At 47.7% G+C, this 14,521-nt stretch overlaps 1 protein-coding gene across 1 annotated transcript; it reads left to right on the top strand.

Moving 5' to 3' along the window:
- Positions 1-4,237: 4,237 nt before the first annotated feature.
- Positions 4,238-13,649, top strand: NUTM1 (NUT midline carcinoma family member 1). The gene is made up of 7 exons (XM_046654442.1): positions 4,238-4,265; positions 5,964-6,678; positions 8,698-8,826; positions 9,947-10,083; positions 10,599-10,885; positions 11,150-11,266; positions 11,622-13,649. The coding sequence occupies exons 1-7, from the start codon at positions 4,238-4,240 to the stop codon at positions 13,647-13,649; spliced, it is 3,441 nt and encodes a 1,146-aa protein (XP_046510398.1).
- The last annotated feature ends 872 nt before the right edge of the window (positions 13,650-14,521 follow it).

The following is a 14,521-nucleotide window of genomic DNA, read 5'->3' as shown; positions in this document are numbered from 1 at the left end:
TCCTATAGCTTTGATCAAGATGTTTAAATTTAACAATCAAGGCCCTGGCTTTGCCTGGGTCCTTGCTCCTCACAAGTGGAAATGTTCTTCCACTTGTGGAATGGTATTTAAGACCTGAGCCACGATATTCCCTTTTATCAAATGACACACAAAGTCCAAAGACTGGTAAAAAAACATCCAGGTAACAAAATGAAAAATAAATCCTCATTTAAAATGTAAATCTCCTTAAAGCTTGAGTCTTTATAAAGCCTGTGATTATTGATTCAGGCTCACAGGCGTCCTACCTGAGGAAGCAAGAAATTCACCTCCCTAAGGGATCTGTTTTTTCCTCAGGCAGGCCTGCTATTCATTCAAATCTCACAGAATTTCCCTTTATAAAGAAATGCTGGATCTTTAAAATACCCAATTTTGTTTCACAACAGTGTATTTCATCCATTTATATATACTACCTAATACCAATACATTATACCTCTTAAGACTCTTGTCCCATTTCTGAGCACATCTCAGAAGACATTAATACCCAGGGGATCTCTTAAGGAAAAAGTCCTCAGTATATTCAAACCTGTTTGCCTTTTCTCCTCTCCTTTACTTAGGAATATTTCCAGGTTAAAGTCTTTTCATTTCAGTCTACACCACAGGTAGCATGGAACAATGCTAATCCTTTTTCTCTGGTGGGTGAGGGAGTGGGAGTAACCTATAAAGACAGAATTACAGTCACCCTTAAAAAAAATTGGTAGCAGAATTCATTTACTAACTTTGGTGCTTAAGAAACTTCCATAGCAGATCCTTTTCTAGTCATTTGCAGAATTTTTAATATTTCTTCAATCATTATCCCCTTAATAGTATAAAATAACTCTCTAACATCCCTCAGATCCAATGCTAAGAACCCTGTAAGTGAATAGGTTAAGAAATAAGAAATTTTTAATTAACTCCCAACACTAGCTTGAAAGACAAGATCCCTGCTTGAAGCTCTCATATCTCATCTTCTAAATTAAGATCCATGAAGAGTTCCAAATAGCATCTAGCTGCCAAAGAGAATATAAAGTTAGGTGTACCTAAGAAGACAACTCCTTGATGGAGAACTAAAAGCCTGGAATTATTTCCAGAAGGGGTGTAAATATGCATAAAGGCATTCCTATTCATAATGGTTGGACAAACACTGTAGATACATTAAGAACCACCAGTGAACCCTATCAATTTTAGAGTTGGAAGAGAACTTAGAAAGGATGAGAAAAATGGGACTAAACACGTTAAGTGACTTTCTCAAAGTTAGACAAAGAGGGGAGAATCCTGGTCTCCTGACTTCCAATTCACTGCCTTCCCTCTACAAAACAGCTATTATTTTTCAAGCAACTCTTCCATTTTGAGTCAAAATTTCAAAGGGCAAGAAATTACTTAAATGACAACAGGGGTATTTTTTAGTGAATGTTAACCATTGTGGAAGCATCTTTCTTAACCCTTCTTCCCCTTCCCCAACATCCTCCTATCACGAAGAGCACAGCACGACTCCTGCTACAGCAGCAAATTAAGTTTTTCTTCCAAGTGGACTTGCTGTATCTTTGGGAGTACTCTTCCCTCTCATCTCCCTCGTTTTTGCTTTTATTTTTAAACCACTTCTTTCTTCCCACGACCTACAAAACAAGAGCTCTTTCAAATTATTTTAATAACCTGGCAGTGATTGAAAATACGAAAAGAAGATTCAAACTTGTCCCCTCTAAGGGGGATGCTACCATGATTGCCTCACACAAACATGATCAAAGGCAATGATGAGACGGATTCCAAAGAGCAAGGGCGGTAAGAAGGCTTCAAGGCTCACAGATTGAAGAGCTTCGTTTCGGAAAGTCTCTTGAGGCGTGGCAGGCGGCAGAAGAGACATGAAATTTAAGGGACTCTCAGAGGACAGGGCGCGGTTGCTGGGTCATGAGCACCTTGAAGCGTTTCTTGATGGTGATTCGGTGTCGAGAGTATTTGTCGTCTGGGGAGAAGCGAGCAGGATGGGCCGAGCAGGTCTGTTGTCCCATAGGGTCAAGCTTCTGCTCGAGAAAAAGAGAACATAATCTTAGTACCGGAGTGATGGGAAAACTTAATCACTGGAGTCATAAGTGAGATGGAGGCTGGGATAGTGAGCGGGCTGCGCAAAAAAAAGGAAACAGGAGGACAGGAGACGCGACAGTCAGCTCAAGAAATCACACACTCCTGCTTCTACCACGCCTGCCTCCTGGGCCTTCTGGTTCCTCTCACCCAGCGAGGCAACTCGGTGCCTGGTCTCACCCGCTCCTCCGAGCTACATTTCTCGCCATGTCTATTTACAACCTGTTTCCTCCACTCACCTTGAGCGTATAAACCCGGTCTCCCTGCTCGTTGAGATAATACTGGAGAAACATGATCAGACTAAACCCAGAGATTCCAACTCCGTCCGCAGGCGGGTCTAGCAGACGGCAGCGCGTGTTTGCCAATTTCCTTCCTGTGTAGCCGGAAGTCTCTTTCTCAAGGCATGCCGGGAAATGTAGTCCATTTAGGCCTTTCTCCAGCTGGCCGAAAGTGGGCGCCCTAGTGCAGGACTTGGCCCAGTTGCAACCCAGTTGCAACTTTTGCGGGCGTTGGCGCCCAGTTGCAACCTTGCAGGCGTTCTAAGACTCGTGGAGTATGCCCCCTGTGTGCCAGACACTGCTAGACTGCTAGGCATTAGAGGGGGGTAAGGATGGATGTGGGTTGAACATTGATGAACAGAATCCTGTCTTTATTTCTAGATGCACACCCATTTCAGGCGCAGTATGTTTCTAGAACGTGGAGAAACAATAGCTCCAGGATTCAGAGCCCCTTTACCTTAGGGAAGAAAGAAGAAGGTTTTCTTCCCTCCCCTCTTTTACATCCGATCCCCCCGCCCTATTTCAAAGTATTGGCGGTAAAGAGTGCATGATGGGTATTCAATATTCTGTACAGCGAGGAGAGCGTGAAGTGATTTTATGAAACTGGTGAAGTATATTTTGAAGTTGAACCAAGATTCAAACTCAGTTCTCTTTACCACAAAGTCAGCGCTCTTTCTTATGGTGGTGAGTAGCTAATAATAGCATAATATGATGCACCTCCGAGGGGGTATTTCGAAATTTTAAAGGACTGTCCTTATAGGACTCTATTTTAAAAAACGCAAATTGGAACCCAGGTATTACAAAGATGATCGTTGCAGTATTATCTATAATGGAAAAACATTGGAACATATATTAATTTTATAACCAGAAAAACTGAAAGGCTTTTTTTTCTTTAAGAATATAGTTTATATTTACTTGTAGTTGCATAAAATATCTCTGCAGGGATTCACATAATATTGGTTGCCTCTGGGATAAAGTTCCAGAGGAAAGGAGTGGGAGGGAGACTTGTTGTATATTCCATTTTGCATAGTTTGACTTTTGAATCATGCTGATATGTTACTCATTTAAAAAATTAAAATTATTTGGAAAAATTTTAAAACAACAAAGTAATTTAACAAACAAAAAGAGGGACTTTTTGGTCTTGAAATATTAGGTGGAATGGCAGTTGATAGAGTGGGGCTTTTCAGCCAAGGGTAAGGCTGAGCCTTCTGTGGAGTGCAGAGCTGATGGAAGTAGCCTCTTTGGGAACTGCAGGACAGCCTTCCAAGGAAATGATACGAATACAGCAGTGGAACACACTGGATTTTCTGAGACAATCCTAATTTCAGTCTGTTCCCTTGATCCTTAAGTACACCAGACTATGTGCTCTGAATTTGGTTCAGAAAATATTGCCAACATTGAATTAAGTCAAGGGTCTGCCACAACCTACTATTAATAGGAAATCAGGTACAGAACTGGGTGGGATTGAAGGGTACAAAACTAGATATATCGGTGAAGCATTGTATAGGGAACTGAGATGTAAAACTATAATGCTGGGAATCTGAGAAGGAATTTACAAATTGCCCTAAAGAGGTACACAACAACTGTGTTGCCATACTCTGGTTTGGAGCAAATCCCTGGTTACTGCTTACTTACTAGAGTCATTTGTGGAATATCTCCCTACCCCTGACCATGTATTCCCCTCTCCCCTCCCCCACTGCAGAATGCCTTAAGTCCTAGATTCTAGTTCTGTTGTAATCTGATTTTTACCCTCCCTTCCTTGGATCCCTGTGTATCTACTGGAGCCAGGTTACTCTCTGGGTCCTGGACCTGACTGTCTCATTCTGGAGGCTTCCAGACAGCCTTGGTTAGTGCCCAAACCTGAGAGGATGGCTTCAGATGGAAGTAAGTCTGCAGGTGAGTGGGAGGGGGTGGGAGGGTCCCTGCCACCTGCTTGCATCCTTGGGGATTCAAATTTGACACTTTACCCGGGGACAAGCTCTTTGGGCCGACCTAGAGGGATGTGAGATCAGTAGAGACCCCACCAAAGGCCTCACACTGCAGGAGGCTGGGGAAGGAGATTGTGTCATTAAGACTGGGGGCTGGGGAAGGAAGAGGGCCTCCTGGGAGGCAGATCAAAGCACCTCAGAGGAAAGTGCTTAGTATTGAAAAGGGATGGCAGTTAGCAACTTGCTTCTCTGAAAGAGGGACCCCTTTAACATGTGTTTGTATGGCAGGGGCAGGAGCATGGGTGGGGCCCAGAGAGGGTTCAAGGGGAAGCCTCGAGTTCCTGTGTCTTCTTTAGGCAACTGGAGGCTGCTCTAGGATTTTGCTCTTAGAGAACTGAGCTGGGGCCATTCTGGATCTTACTGGGGGTGGCGGGGGGCGGGGGGAGGGAGGCCTTAGCTGGAAAACTGTTCAGTGGGGTTATCTGTTGCCAAGTCTGTACAGAAATGGCCTCCCAAAAGCTAGACTGGTATGTCCTGTAAGTGCTTCTGCTCAGAGCCTCATGGCTCCTTCCAGCCCCAGAGATGGCTTCTCTCTCAGTTCAGGGAGCAGTTTTCCTTGATTCCCCAGGGGCAGGGGAGGTGGGTCACTCCACCTGGGATGAGAGTTGGGGCTTCCCTGACATGCTCTCAGCTTTTGTACCTTTTGTGGAGCTCAGGCCTTCAGACCCATTTCGTTGAGTTCTGTACTTAGAATGCTCCTGGCCCTCTGCTGTATGGGTGAGATGACGAGTTTGCTTATGTTCCATGTCTCCTTCATAGTCTGGAAGCGGAAGCTGAGTGTTGTTACTTTGCCAGTGGGATATGCTTTATAAGAGGGGGAAGAGAATAGCATGAAATTAGGCAAATGATCTTCTCTTGTTACTGTTAACAGTCCTAGGAGACACATGTCCTGATTAATTAAGTACATGTTTTATGTATTTATCGTTGGTCTCTTTGGACCAGAGTCCCAGTAGCTCCTCCTCAGCAGGTACTGTGTTTCGGACTTCATTATCAGTGCCTTGTTCATAGTGGGCCCAACATTTCTGATATTAGGAACTGCAAGCAGAGGGATCACAGATAGTCTCCACTGCCAAATTTTAACACGTCCAGCAGCTACTTAAAGCTCTGGGAACCTCCCTCCCCACACTTCCCTCCCTTTGCTCATTTCCTGACCCTTATCTCTAGTCATTCCTGGCTGTTATATAATGAAATTTCTGGGAACCAAACATCTAATCCACACACCCTCTTCTGGGAACAGTGTTTCTGTGAGTGGTGGCAGAGACCACAGAGCAGTTAGGCGTAGGGTTCAGGTGGTTTGAATGTGTTGGGAATGGGTGGGAATAAAAGATATACCTGTCTGCTGGGTGGGATGTGTTATGGCCTATGAGCTCGTAGGTTCAAGGATCATTGCAGCTTCTCTAGTGCAATAATTCTCAACTGGGAGTAAGGGACATCAAAATCACTTGGGGGACATTTGCAAACTACATGAGTTCCACCTCCATATCCCCTACCTCACCTGTTGAGAATCAGAGCTCTGATTTTTCAGGGACTAAAGTTGAACTCTGATGACCTAACTTCTGGTCTCCTTTTTTCCTTCTCCACTCCCTCTTTTTCTTTGTCTTGCCAGCATCTCCGTTGCCAGGACCAGATGTGACCATGAAACCTGGCGCCACCCGATCTCCTTTCACTGCACTTCCCTTTCCCCCACCTGCTCCTGGCCCACCAGACCAACCACCTTGGGAGCTGCCTCCACAGCCCCCCATGCCTTCAGCTTTCTCTCCAGGCAACCCTCTGGTGCTCTCTGCTTTCCCCAGCCCCTTGTTGGTGACAGGGGATGGAGGCCCTGGCCATCCATCCAGTGGGGCTGGACCTGGCAAAGTCGTTGTCAAAGTCAAGACAGAAGAGGGGCCAGCTGATTCCTCACAAACTCAGAACTTGATCCTTGCTCAGACTGCCCTCAGTTGGATTGCCTCAGACACTCCCTGCGGGGTCTCCGAGGGTCCTCCCCCTCAATTCGTGACAGCCACTAACATCAGGACCCTTCTGCCCACTAAGGCTGTTGGAGTGAGCCAAGAGGGCCTCCCAGGCCTTCCTGCTCAGGCTCCACCACCAGCTGCCCAACTTGCCCCCATTGTGGCCCAGGAAAAGGCTTGGCCAGGGCCACCTGGGGCATCCAGGGAAGGAGGTCCTGCAGCCGCCAGATCCAAGTCCTCACTGAGTGACCTCTCCTATACTTCCAAGGGTGTTTATGAGAACTTCCGTCGCTGGCAGCGCTACAAAGCCTTGGCCCGGAGACACTTATCCCAAAGTCCTGATGCAGAAGCCTTTTCCTGCTTTCTTATGTAAGTGGGGAGCTTTGAGAGTAGTTATCCTAGGGCTTTAAATAAGGAGGAGTTTGGGATGGACAAAAGAGATTAGGCTATTTAGGAATACTTGAGAGCAGGTCCTAAGAGCGATGGAGATGCTATGAGAACAAAAAGCATAATAACTATAATAATGATGATGATAATGATAATAAGCCTTTTTACCCACTTCCCAGATTATAACATTCTTAGAAGTGTCTTCTCTTGGGTCCTCAAATCCTTGTGAGTTCAGGCAAGCATTTTTACGGTAATCCTCACTTTTGGATGAGAAGACTGAAGCTCAGGGAGGTTTCCTGTCATAGAGTGAGGAGAAAGGATTAGAATTTAGGTCTCTGACATCAAGTGCCAGAGTCCCTCCATTCTGGTTTCCTACCTTCTGACATGAGACATGGAGTTGAGCTGTGTAAACTGGCTAGGATGAGGAGTGTTGGACCCTGCAGGGCCAGGCAGATGACCTTGTATGTGCTATCCCCGCACCGCCTCCTGTTTTATTCAGAATTCAAGTTGAAATAGTGAGGTGGTAGAGCTTGCATAGTGGTCAAGGGCCTAGCCTAGGCTCCACCACTCACTACATTTGTGACCCTGACATTTAAATATCTTTGCTCTCAGTTTTCTTATGTAGAAAGGGGATGATTATACCTACCTTAGAGGATTGCTGAGAAGGTGAAATGAGTTAATATATGTGCAGTGCTTAGCAGAGTGCCTGGAACAGGGAATGCCTCATTAAATGGTAGCTGCTATTATTTTTATTATAAAAAGGCAATCTAGAAGAGAAAAAGAACTCACAAAAGGCTAAAGTGTCTGTGTGAGTGGATGCTTAGCTGAGGAGCCGAGGACCCGTGGGCTGTGTTGTATTTATAAAGCAGTCATTAGCTATCTGAGGAATTTTCTTTTTCCCATCCAGACCCGCTGCCTCTGTCAACTGCACTGTACTCTCAACATTTTGTGTAAACCACTGCATAACACATACCACATTTTACTGGACTGAAAAAAATGTAAATGTTGTTTCTCCAGTGGTTGAACTCCTAAGGAATCTCCCTTTCCACCCTGACTCTGGGTGAATAAACCAAAAGGCTCCCCCAAAGTCCTTAGTGTAGATCACCTCACAGGGTCCCCGTTTTCTCCAGACAGCTCCGAGTTCTCTTGAAGGCTGGCAGGCTGACCTTCTAACTCTTGAGCCAGCACTGCTGAATTTCCAGCTCCTGGCCTCTTCCTGCTTTCCTCGCTCAGGGGCTCTGGGAAGGGTTGCTCCAAAACTGCTGTCCAGAGCCCCTGCAACAGTCACTTGGGAAGCTGGTACAATGCTTGGTCCTGGGGTCCTGGGGTGCTGTAATCCATATTTATAACAAGCTTCATCAGGTGATTCTAGACACAATAATGCCTGAGGACTCCTGGGAAGTCAGAAGGGCAAAAATGAACCAGAGAGCTCAGAGAATTGATATTTGATTGTGAGGGGTATCCCGGAGGCAAAAAAAACCCCCTAAAAACCAACAAGTAAAAACACCACACAATCTTTAAACAGAGATATGTTTCGGGTAGTGAGTGCCTTTTATTAAAATGTAAGAGCCTTTGGACAGTTAAGCCTACTGTACAATAAGTCCCATTAATTTAATAACCTGTTATTATAACATTTTTATATATTATATAACATATGTAATACATAACACATATATAACATATTATAATAATATATAATATATATAACATGTTATATATTATATAACATTTCTTTCTAATGTTTTGTTGAGGAGAGCACTGTGAGAATTAAGGATGGTTTACTTCAAAAGGTGGGGAGAAGAATCACCTGTTTGACTTGTATGAGATTTGTAAATTTCAGTGGGAAGACAGGCCAGTCTGGTAAATGGATGGATGGGAGGTGTGGGGTCTGGAAGTCTTATCAGAATTGGGACATAACAGGGATTGGAGGGCATGGGGTGTGTATTGAGGTGGATGAGGGGGCACACTTGTGGAACGTGACTGACCCCCTGGGGGTTTTAGCCCAGTGCTTCGTTCTCTGGCCCGGCTGAAGCCCACTATGACCCTGGAGGAGGGACTGCCAAGAGCTGTGCAGGAGTGGGAGCGCACCAGCAACTTTGACCGGATGATCTTTTATGAGATGGCAGAAAAGTGAGTCAGACCGACCCTCATTCTCCTGGGAGGGCTGTGTGGCTAATGGATGGGGGCAGGTAAGAGAGGCTTGAGTCTGGGTGTGCGGGTGATTAGGAGGGGTGTAGAGTAGGATAGGGCCTCTTGGATCCTCGCTGCTTTTTCCACCACCTTGACTCTTGGTTTTTTTTCTGTCCTGTCTCCTCTTGGAAGCTCTCCCTTCTCCAGATCTTGAATTATATAGGGGCCTTGATATTGAAGCTCTTAGGGTGGGATTGGAGCCCAATTGGTGTAAAAAATTCCATGCAGAAGGGACCTAAGAATGAGGAGGTAAGCCCTATTAGGCAGGTTCCTTCCTATCTGATTGACCAGGAAGCAAGTGACTACTGATGCAGACCTTGGGACCACTCCTCCTCTGGAAATAGTGGCACAGAAATCATTTACCCGTCATCTCAGGGAGGGGCAGGTTCTTGAAGAGGTTGGTCAGGTGAGAGTCCTGGGTGCCCAAAGTGGTGTCCTGGCTTATATCCCCTATTTCTCCATGATAATCTCCTTCATTAAAAAGATAACTCTGAGGAAAATGAACTCTTTCCTCCAAGCTTAGCTTCCACTTTCTCCCCGAAATCTTGTGGATGCATACCTCCTAGATTTACTCTTCCAGGGCCAAGCCCAGCCTCAGGACTCCTGGATCTCAGCACTGTCTCCTGGCAGGAATTGCCTTCAATTGCAACCCTAGGCTGGCTACAGGATTTCAGCCATTCTTTAACATTTGTAGGCAGGGGCAAATGAGGCCTTGAGGAGGAGCCCCCTGTGGGATCCTGCCAGGCTGTGGCACAGGCCTGACTGAATTCAACAAGCCTGTACTGATTGCTGCTGCATACCCTCAGTGATGCTGAGTGAGGCTGGGTGTGAAACAGAAGTGAAAGTCATGGCTCTGTCCTAGAGAAGCTTATAAGCTCTAGATTGTTCATTTTCTTAACAAGCTTCCTAAGTGATGACTGCAGGTGAAGGGACTCTGTAGTGACCTTGTGAGGTTTCCCCAGAACTCTTATTCAGCCATCTGTGAGCAGCTCCCTCCTGGTGTCTGGGTTCCTGAAGGGTCTGGCCTCAGCGCTGCCCGGGCCTTCCTCACCCTCTGCAGGTTCATGGAGTTTGAGGCTGAGGAAATGCAGATTCAGAATACGCAGCTGATGAATGGGTCCCAGGGCCTGCCTCCTGTAGCCCCTCCGAAACTTGATCCTCCAGGGCCCCTGGCCCCTGAGGTTTGCCAGCAGCCAGGTAAGGCTACCCAATTCCAACAGGAGCCGTGAGCCAAAGGTACAAGGGGAGGCACACAGAAACCAGTCACAGGTTAGGGAAGGCATGGCCCTCACTTCTGCCACTTTACCTCCAGAGAGTAGCAGTTGATGTTCCAAACAATATGTACATAGGAGGCTGGGTTCTCAGGTTCCCTTGGTTCTACACTAGGTATTGATGTTAGGCCAAGTAGACTAACTACTCCCTCACCGAGACTGTAAATGAGGCACACAATACCACATCTGCCTAAGAAATGGGGGCTGTATCAGGGGACTTCTTGGAATTTCAGAGGTTCCAAGATTCCTCAGTGATTCTCTCTCTTAGACCATCTGGCTCCTAAATCTTCTCCCATGGCTGGTACTCTTTCAGGTTGGCTTGATCCAGCCTGGAACCATTTCGGTGTACCCAGATTGCTGTCCTTACAAGCACGGGATTGGGAGGCAGAAGTCGTAGTCTCTGTGCCACTTCTCATTTTTCCTCTCCATCTCTTCCCTTAGTGTACATTCCCAAGAAGGCAGCTTCCAAGGCACGGGCCCCCCGCCAGCGACAGCGCAAAACCCAGAGGCCTCCAGTTCCTGAGGCACCCAAGGAGATCCCACCAGAAGCTGTGAAAGAGTATGCTGACATAATGGAAGGGCTGGTGGGGAGCCACTTGGTCACTGAGGAGTCAGACGGAAAACAGGCAGAGGAAGAAGAGCAGCAGGAGAAAGAAGGGATATATCCAGATCTGGGTCTCCAGAGCTACATCGATGAGCTGTGTTCTCAGGAGGTCTTTGTCTCCCAGGTGGGCTGGGCTCGGAGGTCTGGTTTCTAGCAGATCCTGGGGTGGGAACTCCAGGGAACCAAAGATCTAGGGTTCCGCCTGGGGCAGTTAGGAACTAGGCTCTCTTCTGTACTGAGAGATGTCCGTGCATGCACGCACACGTGAATTTGTATAGGTGGTGGAGGTGAGTTGGGTAGGGGGGCTCATGGCTTCTTCTCTAGAGCGTCTTGGCTCACAGGTTACCTCCTGTCAAAGACTCACATCACTTTTCCTTCTGTTCCCCAGGTGGAGGCTGTCATTCACCCTCAATTTCTGGAAGATCTGCTGTCCCCAGAACAACAGAGGGATCCTTTGGCCTTAATTGAGGAATTGGAACAAGAAGAAGGACTCAGTCTTGCCCAGGTAAACCTGGGAAGTAGGGAATATCAGAACAGGAAGCTTGCATGATTTTTTCTAACCCTACACTGTCTTGGATGGTATGACTTCTGTAGGCAAACAGCTTCAGGATTGGGCTTCAGGTGCTGAGCAAGTAGGTAAGGGACAGTGGTAATGCAGGAACAGGGGAGTTTGTGGGCTCAAAGCACGAGAATAAGGCCCAAGAAGGGAAGAGAAGAGCTACGGTATCTGTCTTTGATACAGTCACTTATGCTACTTGCTTGCATTCTCTGCTCTCCTCAAGTACCATCTCCTTACTACCCACTCAGCCAGCCCTTCTTACAACCATGTATAGATCAGTATTTATCCATTCTCCTTCCAGCTGGTCCAGAAGCGACTCCAGGCCTTGGAAGAAGAGGATGGGGAGGCACCTCCAAGTTGCCATGGAGCTCAATCGGACTCAAGTCTTTCTGTTTCTGATGAAGATGAAGATGGGAGTGGGCGGCTTCGGCCCTCACCTGGGTCTCGGGTGGCTGGGGGCACTGTTCGCCTTGGAAAGGCTGCTTCTCCAGGAAAGCGGGCAAGAGAAGTGCATGGTGGGCAGGAGCGGGCCCTAGATGGCCCAAGGGGGATGCGTAGGGATGGGAACACTCTGTCATCCCCCAGAAGCTGGGACCTGCAGCTAGAACTTGCAACTCTACAGGGAACTCGAGGACCCTTAGGTACAGAGAGAAGAGGGTCTGGGAAGGTTACAAACCAGATATCCCCATATCAGGATGACCACTTGGGAGGTGCTGGGACCCCTGCGCACTCCCTGGTGGCTGATAGGACTTCCGAGGCTCTGCCCCTTTGCTGGCAGGACAGCCCCCAGCTAGAGATGGTTCCCAGTTTGGACGCTGGCCTTGTAAAGCCAGCTCCTCTGCAGGGACAGGGGTTAGAAAGGCAGGTTGTGGGCTTACAGAAAGGACAACAGACAGGGGGTCTTGGAGCGCTTCCTCAAGGGAAGGAACTGTTGGCAGTGTCCCAGGAAGGGTCTTCAGGAACCATGTGGGAAAATGACAGAGGTCCTCCCCTGGCTCAGAGTTATGAGCAGAGCCCTTCCCCTAGAGCAGCTGGGGACAGGGAGAGGGACATGGATGGGGATGGGGCCTCTCTCAGTCCAGGACTTTGGCTGAGCAGTGAGATGGATGCCGTAGGCTTGGAGTTGCCCTTACAAATTGAGGAGGTCATAGAAAACTTCCATGATGGGGAATGTGGAACTGAGTACCAGGGAGGCTGCCAGGCCCTGGGCTCCAGAAGTAATATTTCTCTGGGTCCTGGAGAAACCACAGCACCTGGGGATGTGGGGAGCAGTGTAATTCTCTGTGGAGGCCCCAATGCCACAGCTGTCCTAGAAAAGAGAGACCACTGCAGCTTGCCAGAACCTCTGAGGGCCAACAGCCCTGCCTTGAGGCCTACAGACAATAGGGAACAGAGCCCTGAGGCTGTACAGGATCCCAGTGACCTGTGGGCAGAAGGTTGCCCTCCATTGCTGGGAAGCAGAATTGGTGCCTCCACACTGGGGGCTTCCAAAGAAAGCCTCTTCCATGCATGTCAAGGTAATATCCTTACCCTGGGGCCCCAGGATACCACCTCCTTCCCCGAGGCCAGCCAAGAGGCAGGCAGCAGAGGCAATTCCATTTCTCCCCTGTTGGAAACCACAGAAAACATCAACATACTAGATGTTACAGATGCCTGTGGCCTCCAGCTAGGGGTCAATGAGGATACCTGCCCACCAAATTTTAATTCGTATGACCCCGAAGGAGAGGGCAGAGAAGATACCGATTTATCCAAGCCTAAAGACCTTGCCCCCTCGCCAGGGAATCAAGAGTCTTATGCACATGAGACGCCCAAATCAACATCTCCTTACCAGGGCCTTGGAAGCACTTCCCCTAGATGGGGAACCAGGGATGCCTTAACTCTGAGAGAAGCCTCCCCTGTTAGTGAAACACGCAGTTCAGCAGATGGGGCCAAAGGAAAGGAGGAGGAGGAGGAGGAAGATGAGGAACTCTCCAACTTTGCCTACCTCTTGGCCTCCAAACTTAGCCTGTCGCCAAGGGAGCTTCCCCTCAGTCCTCGTCCAGCCTCAGGCCTGTCCTCCAAAGGTAGGGGGGTCCAGAGAGCATCCCACTCCCTCTCTGCTGAGGCAAGAGGCCTTGGCCAACCTCCGTTTCCTGTTGCCAAGTCTGGAAAGCGAGCTCTTGTTGGGGGTCTAGCCTCTGCAGAAAAGAGGCCCTATGTGGAAGCTGAACTTGGGGGCTCTGGGGAGAAACCCCTGGCTCTGGGTGTGGTTCGACCCTCACAGCCTCGTAAAAGAAGGCGTGACAGTTTCCTCACTGGCAGAAGGAAGAAACGACGTCGTAGCCAGTAGGGAACATGGGACCATCTTATCCCACCTGCCGGTCCCTGAAGGTGGGGCCCCCGAGTATGTTTCACCCAGGCTGCACACCAACAGACTTGTTCTCAGTCTTAGGTTGTTTTGTTGTTCTGCAAAAGTGGCAAGTGTGGGAAGGGAGGTCCCCTTGGTGGGAGGTGAGGGGGAAGTACCTTTGGAAGGAGTTGTATGGGGAAAGAAATGAATACAGATTTCTTTTGTTGGAAAACGCTCTCAACGTGCCCTTTTGTACTCACCTCTTTGCTGGTAGATGGGGTAAGAAGCTGTAAAGAAGAAATTAGGTGGGGGTGGTCCCAGATTCTATGGATCCAGACACCTTTCCAGCCTCCAGCCTTATCTAGACTCCCTGATAAGAGGTCCCCAGGGATCACTTTATTCCTCCCCTCATCAAAAGCCTGGACATCCTATCATTGTCAAGTCTCCCTTTAAAAGTCTATAGATGGAAAGATTTTTCTTTTTTTTTAACCTACCAGATCTTTGAGCTAGATACCTTAATTTTCTAAATCTAATTAATTTTCTATAATTGTACCAGGACACAGCACCTTTCTCTGGCGGAGGGTGGTGACTTTTCTTCTTTTTTGAAGAGACTGACAGAAGGGATTTAATGTCCTCAACTCATCCCACAGCAAAAATGCCTGTGTGGTTGGTCTGAGTTGCAGGAAGGCCTGGTTCCTATGACAAAGCTTTCTGATCCCACCAGGGGAGAAGGAGTCAATCTCAGTGGGATTATTAAAATGGAATGGCGGTTAGCTATTTTTTAACCTCTAATGAGGACAGAACGAGAGGGAATAGGCTAAAAAGAGGTTCATGGGGAAGCCTGTTAAAATGTGTGTCTGTAAGGTATGACA

This window comes from Equus quagga, chromosome 2 (genome assembly GCF_021613505.1).
Source record: "Equus quagga isolate Etosha38 chromosome 2, UCLA_HA_Equagga_1.0, whole genome shotgun sequence".
NCBI lineage: Eukaryota > Metazoa > Chordata > Mammalia > Perissodactyla > Equidae > Equus > Equus quagga.
The sequence above is the reverse complement of the archived record's forward strand: the minus strand, read 5'-3'. Positions and strand labels throughout refer to the sequence as shown.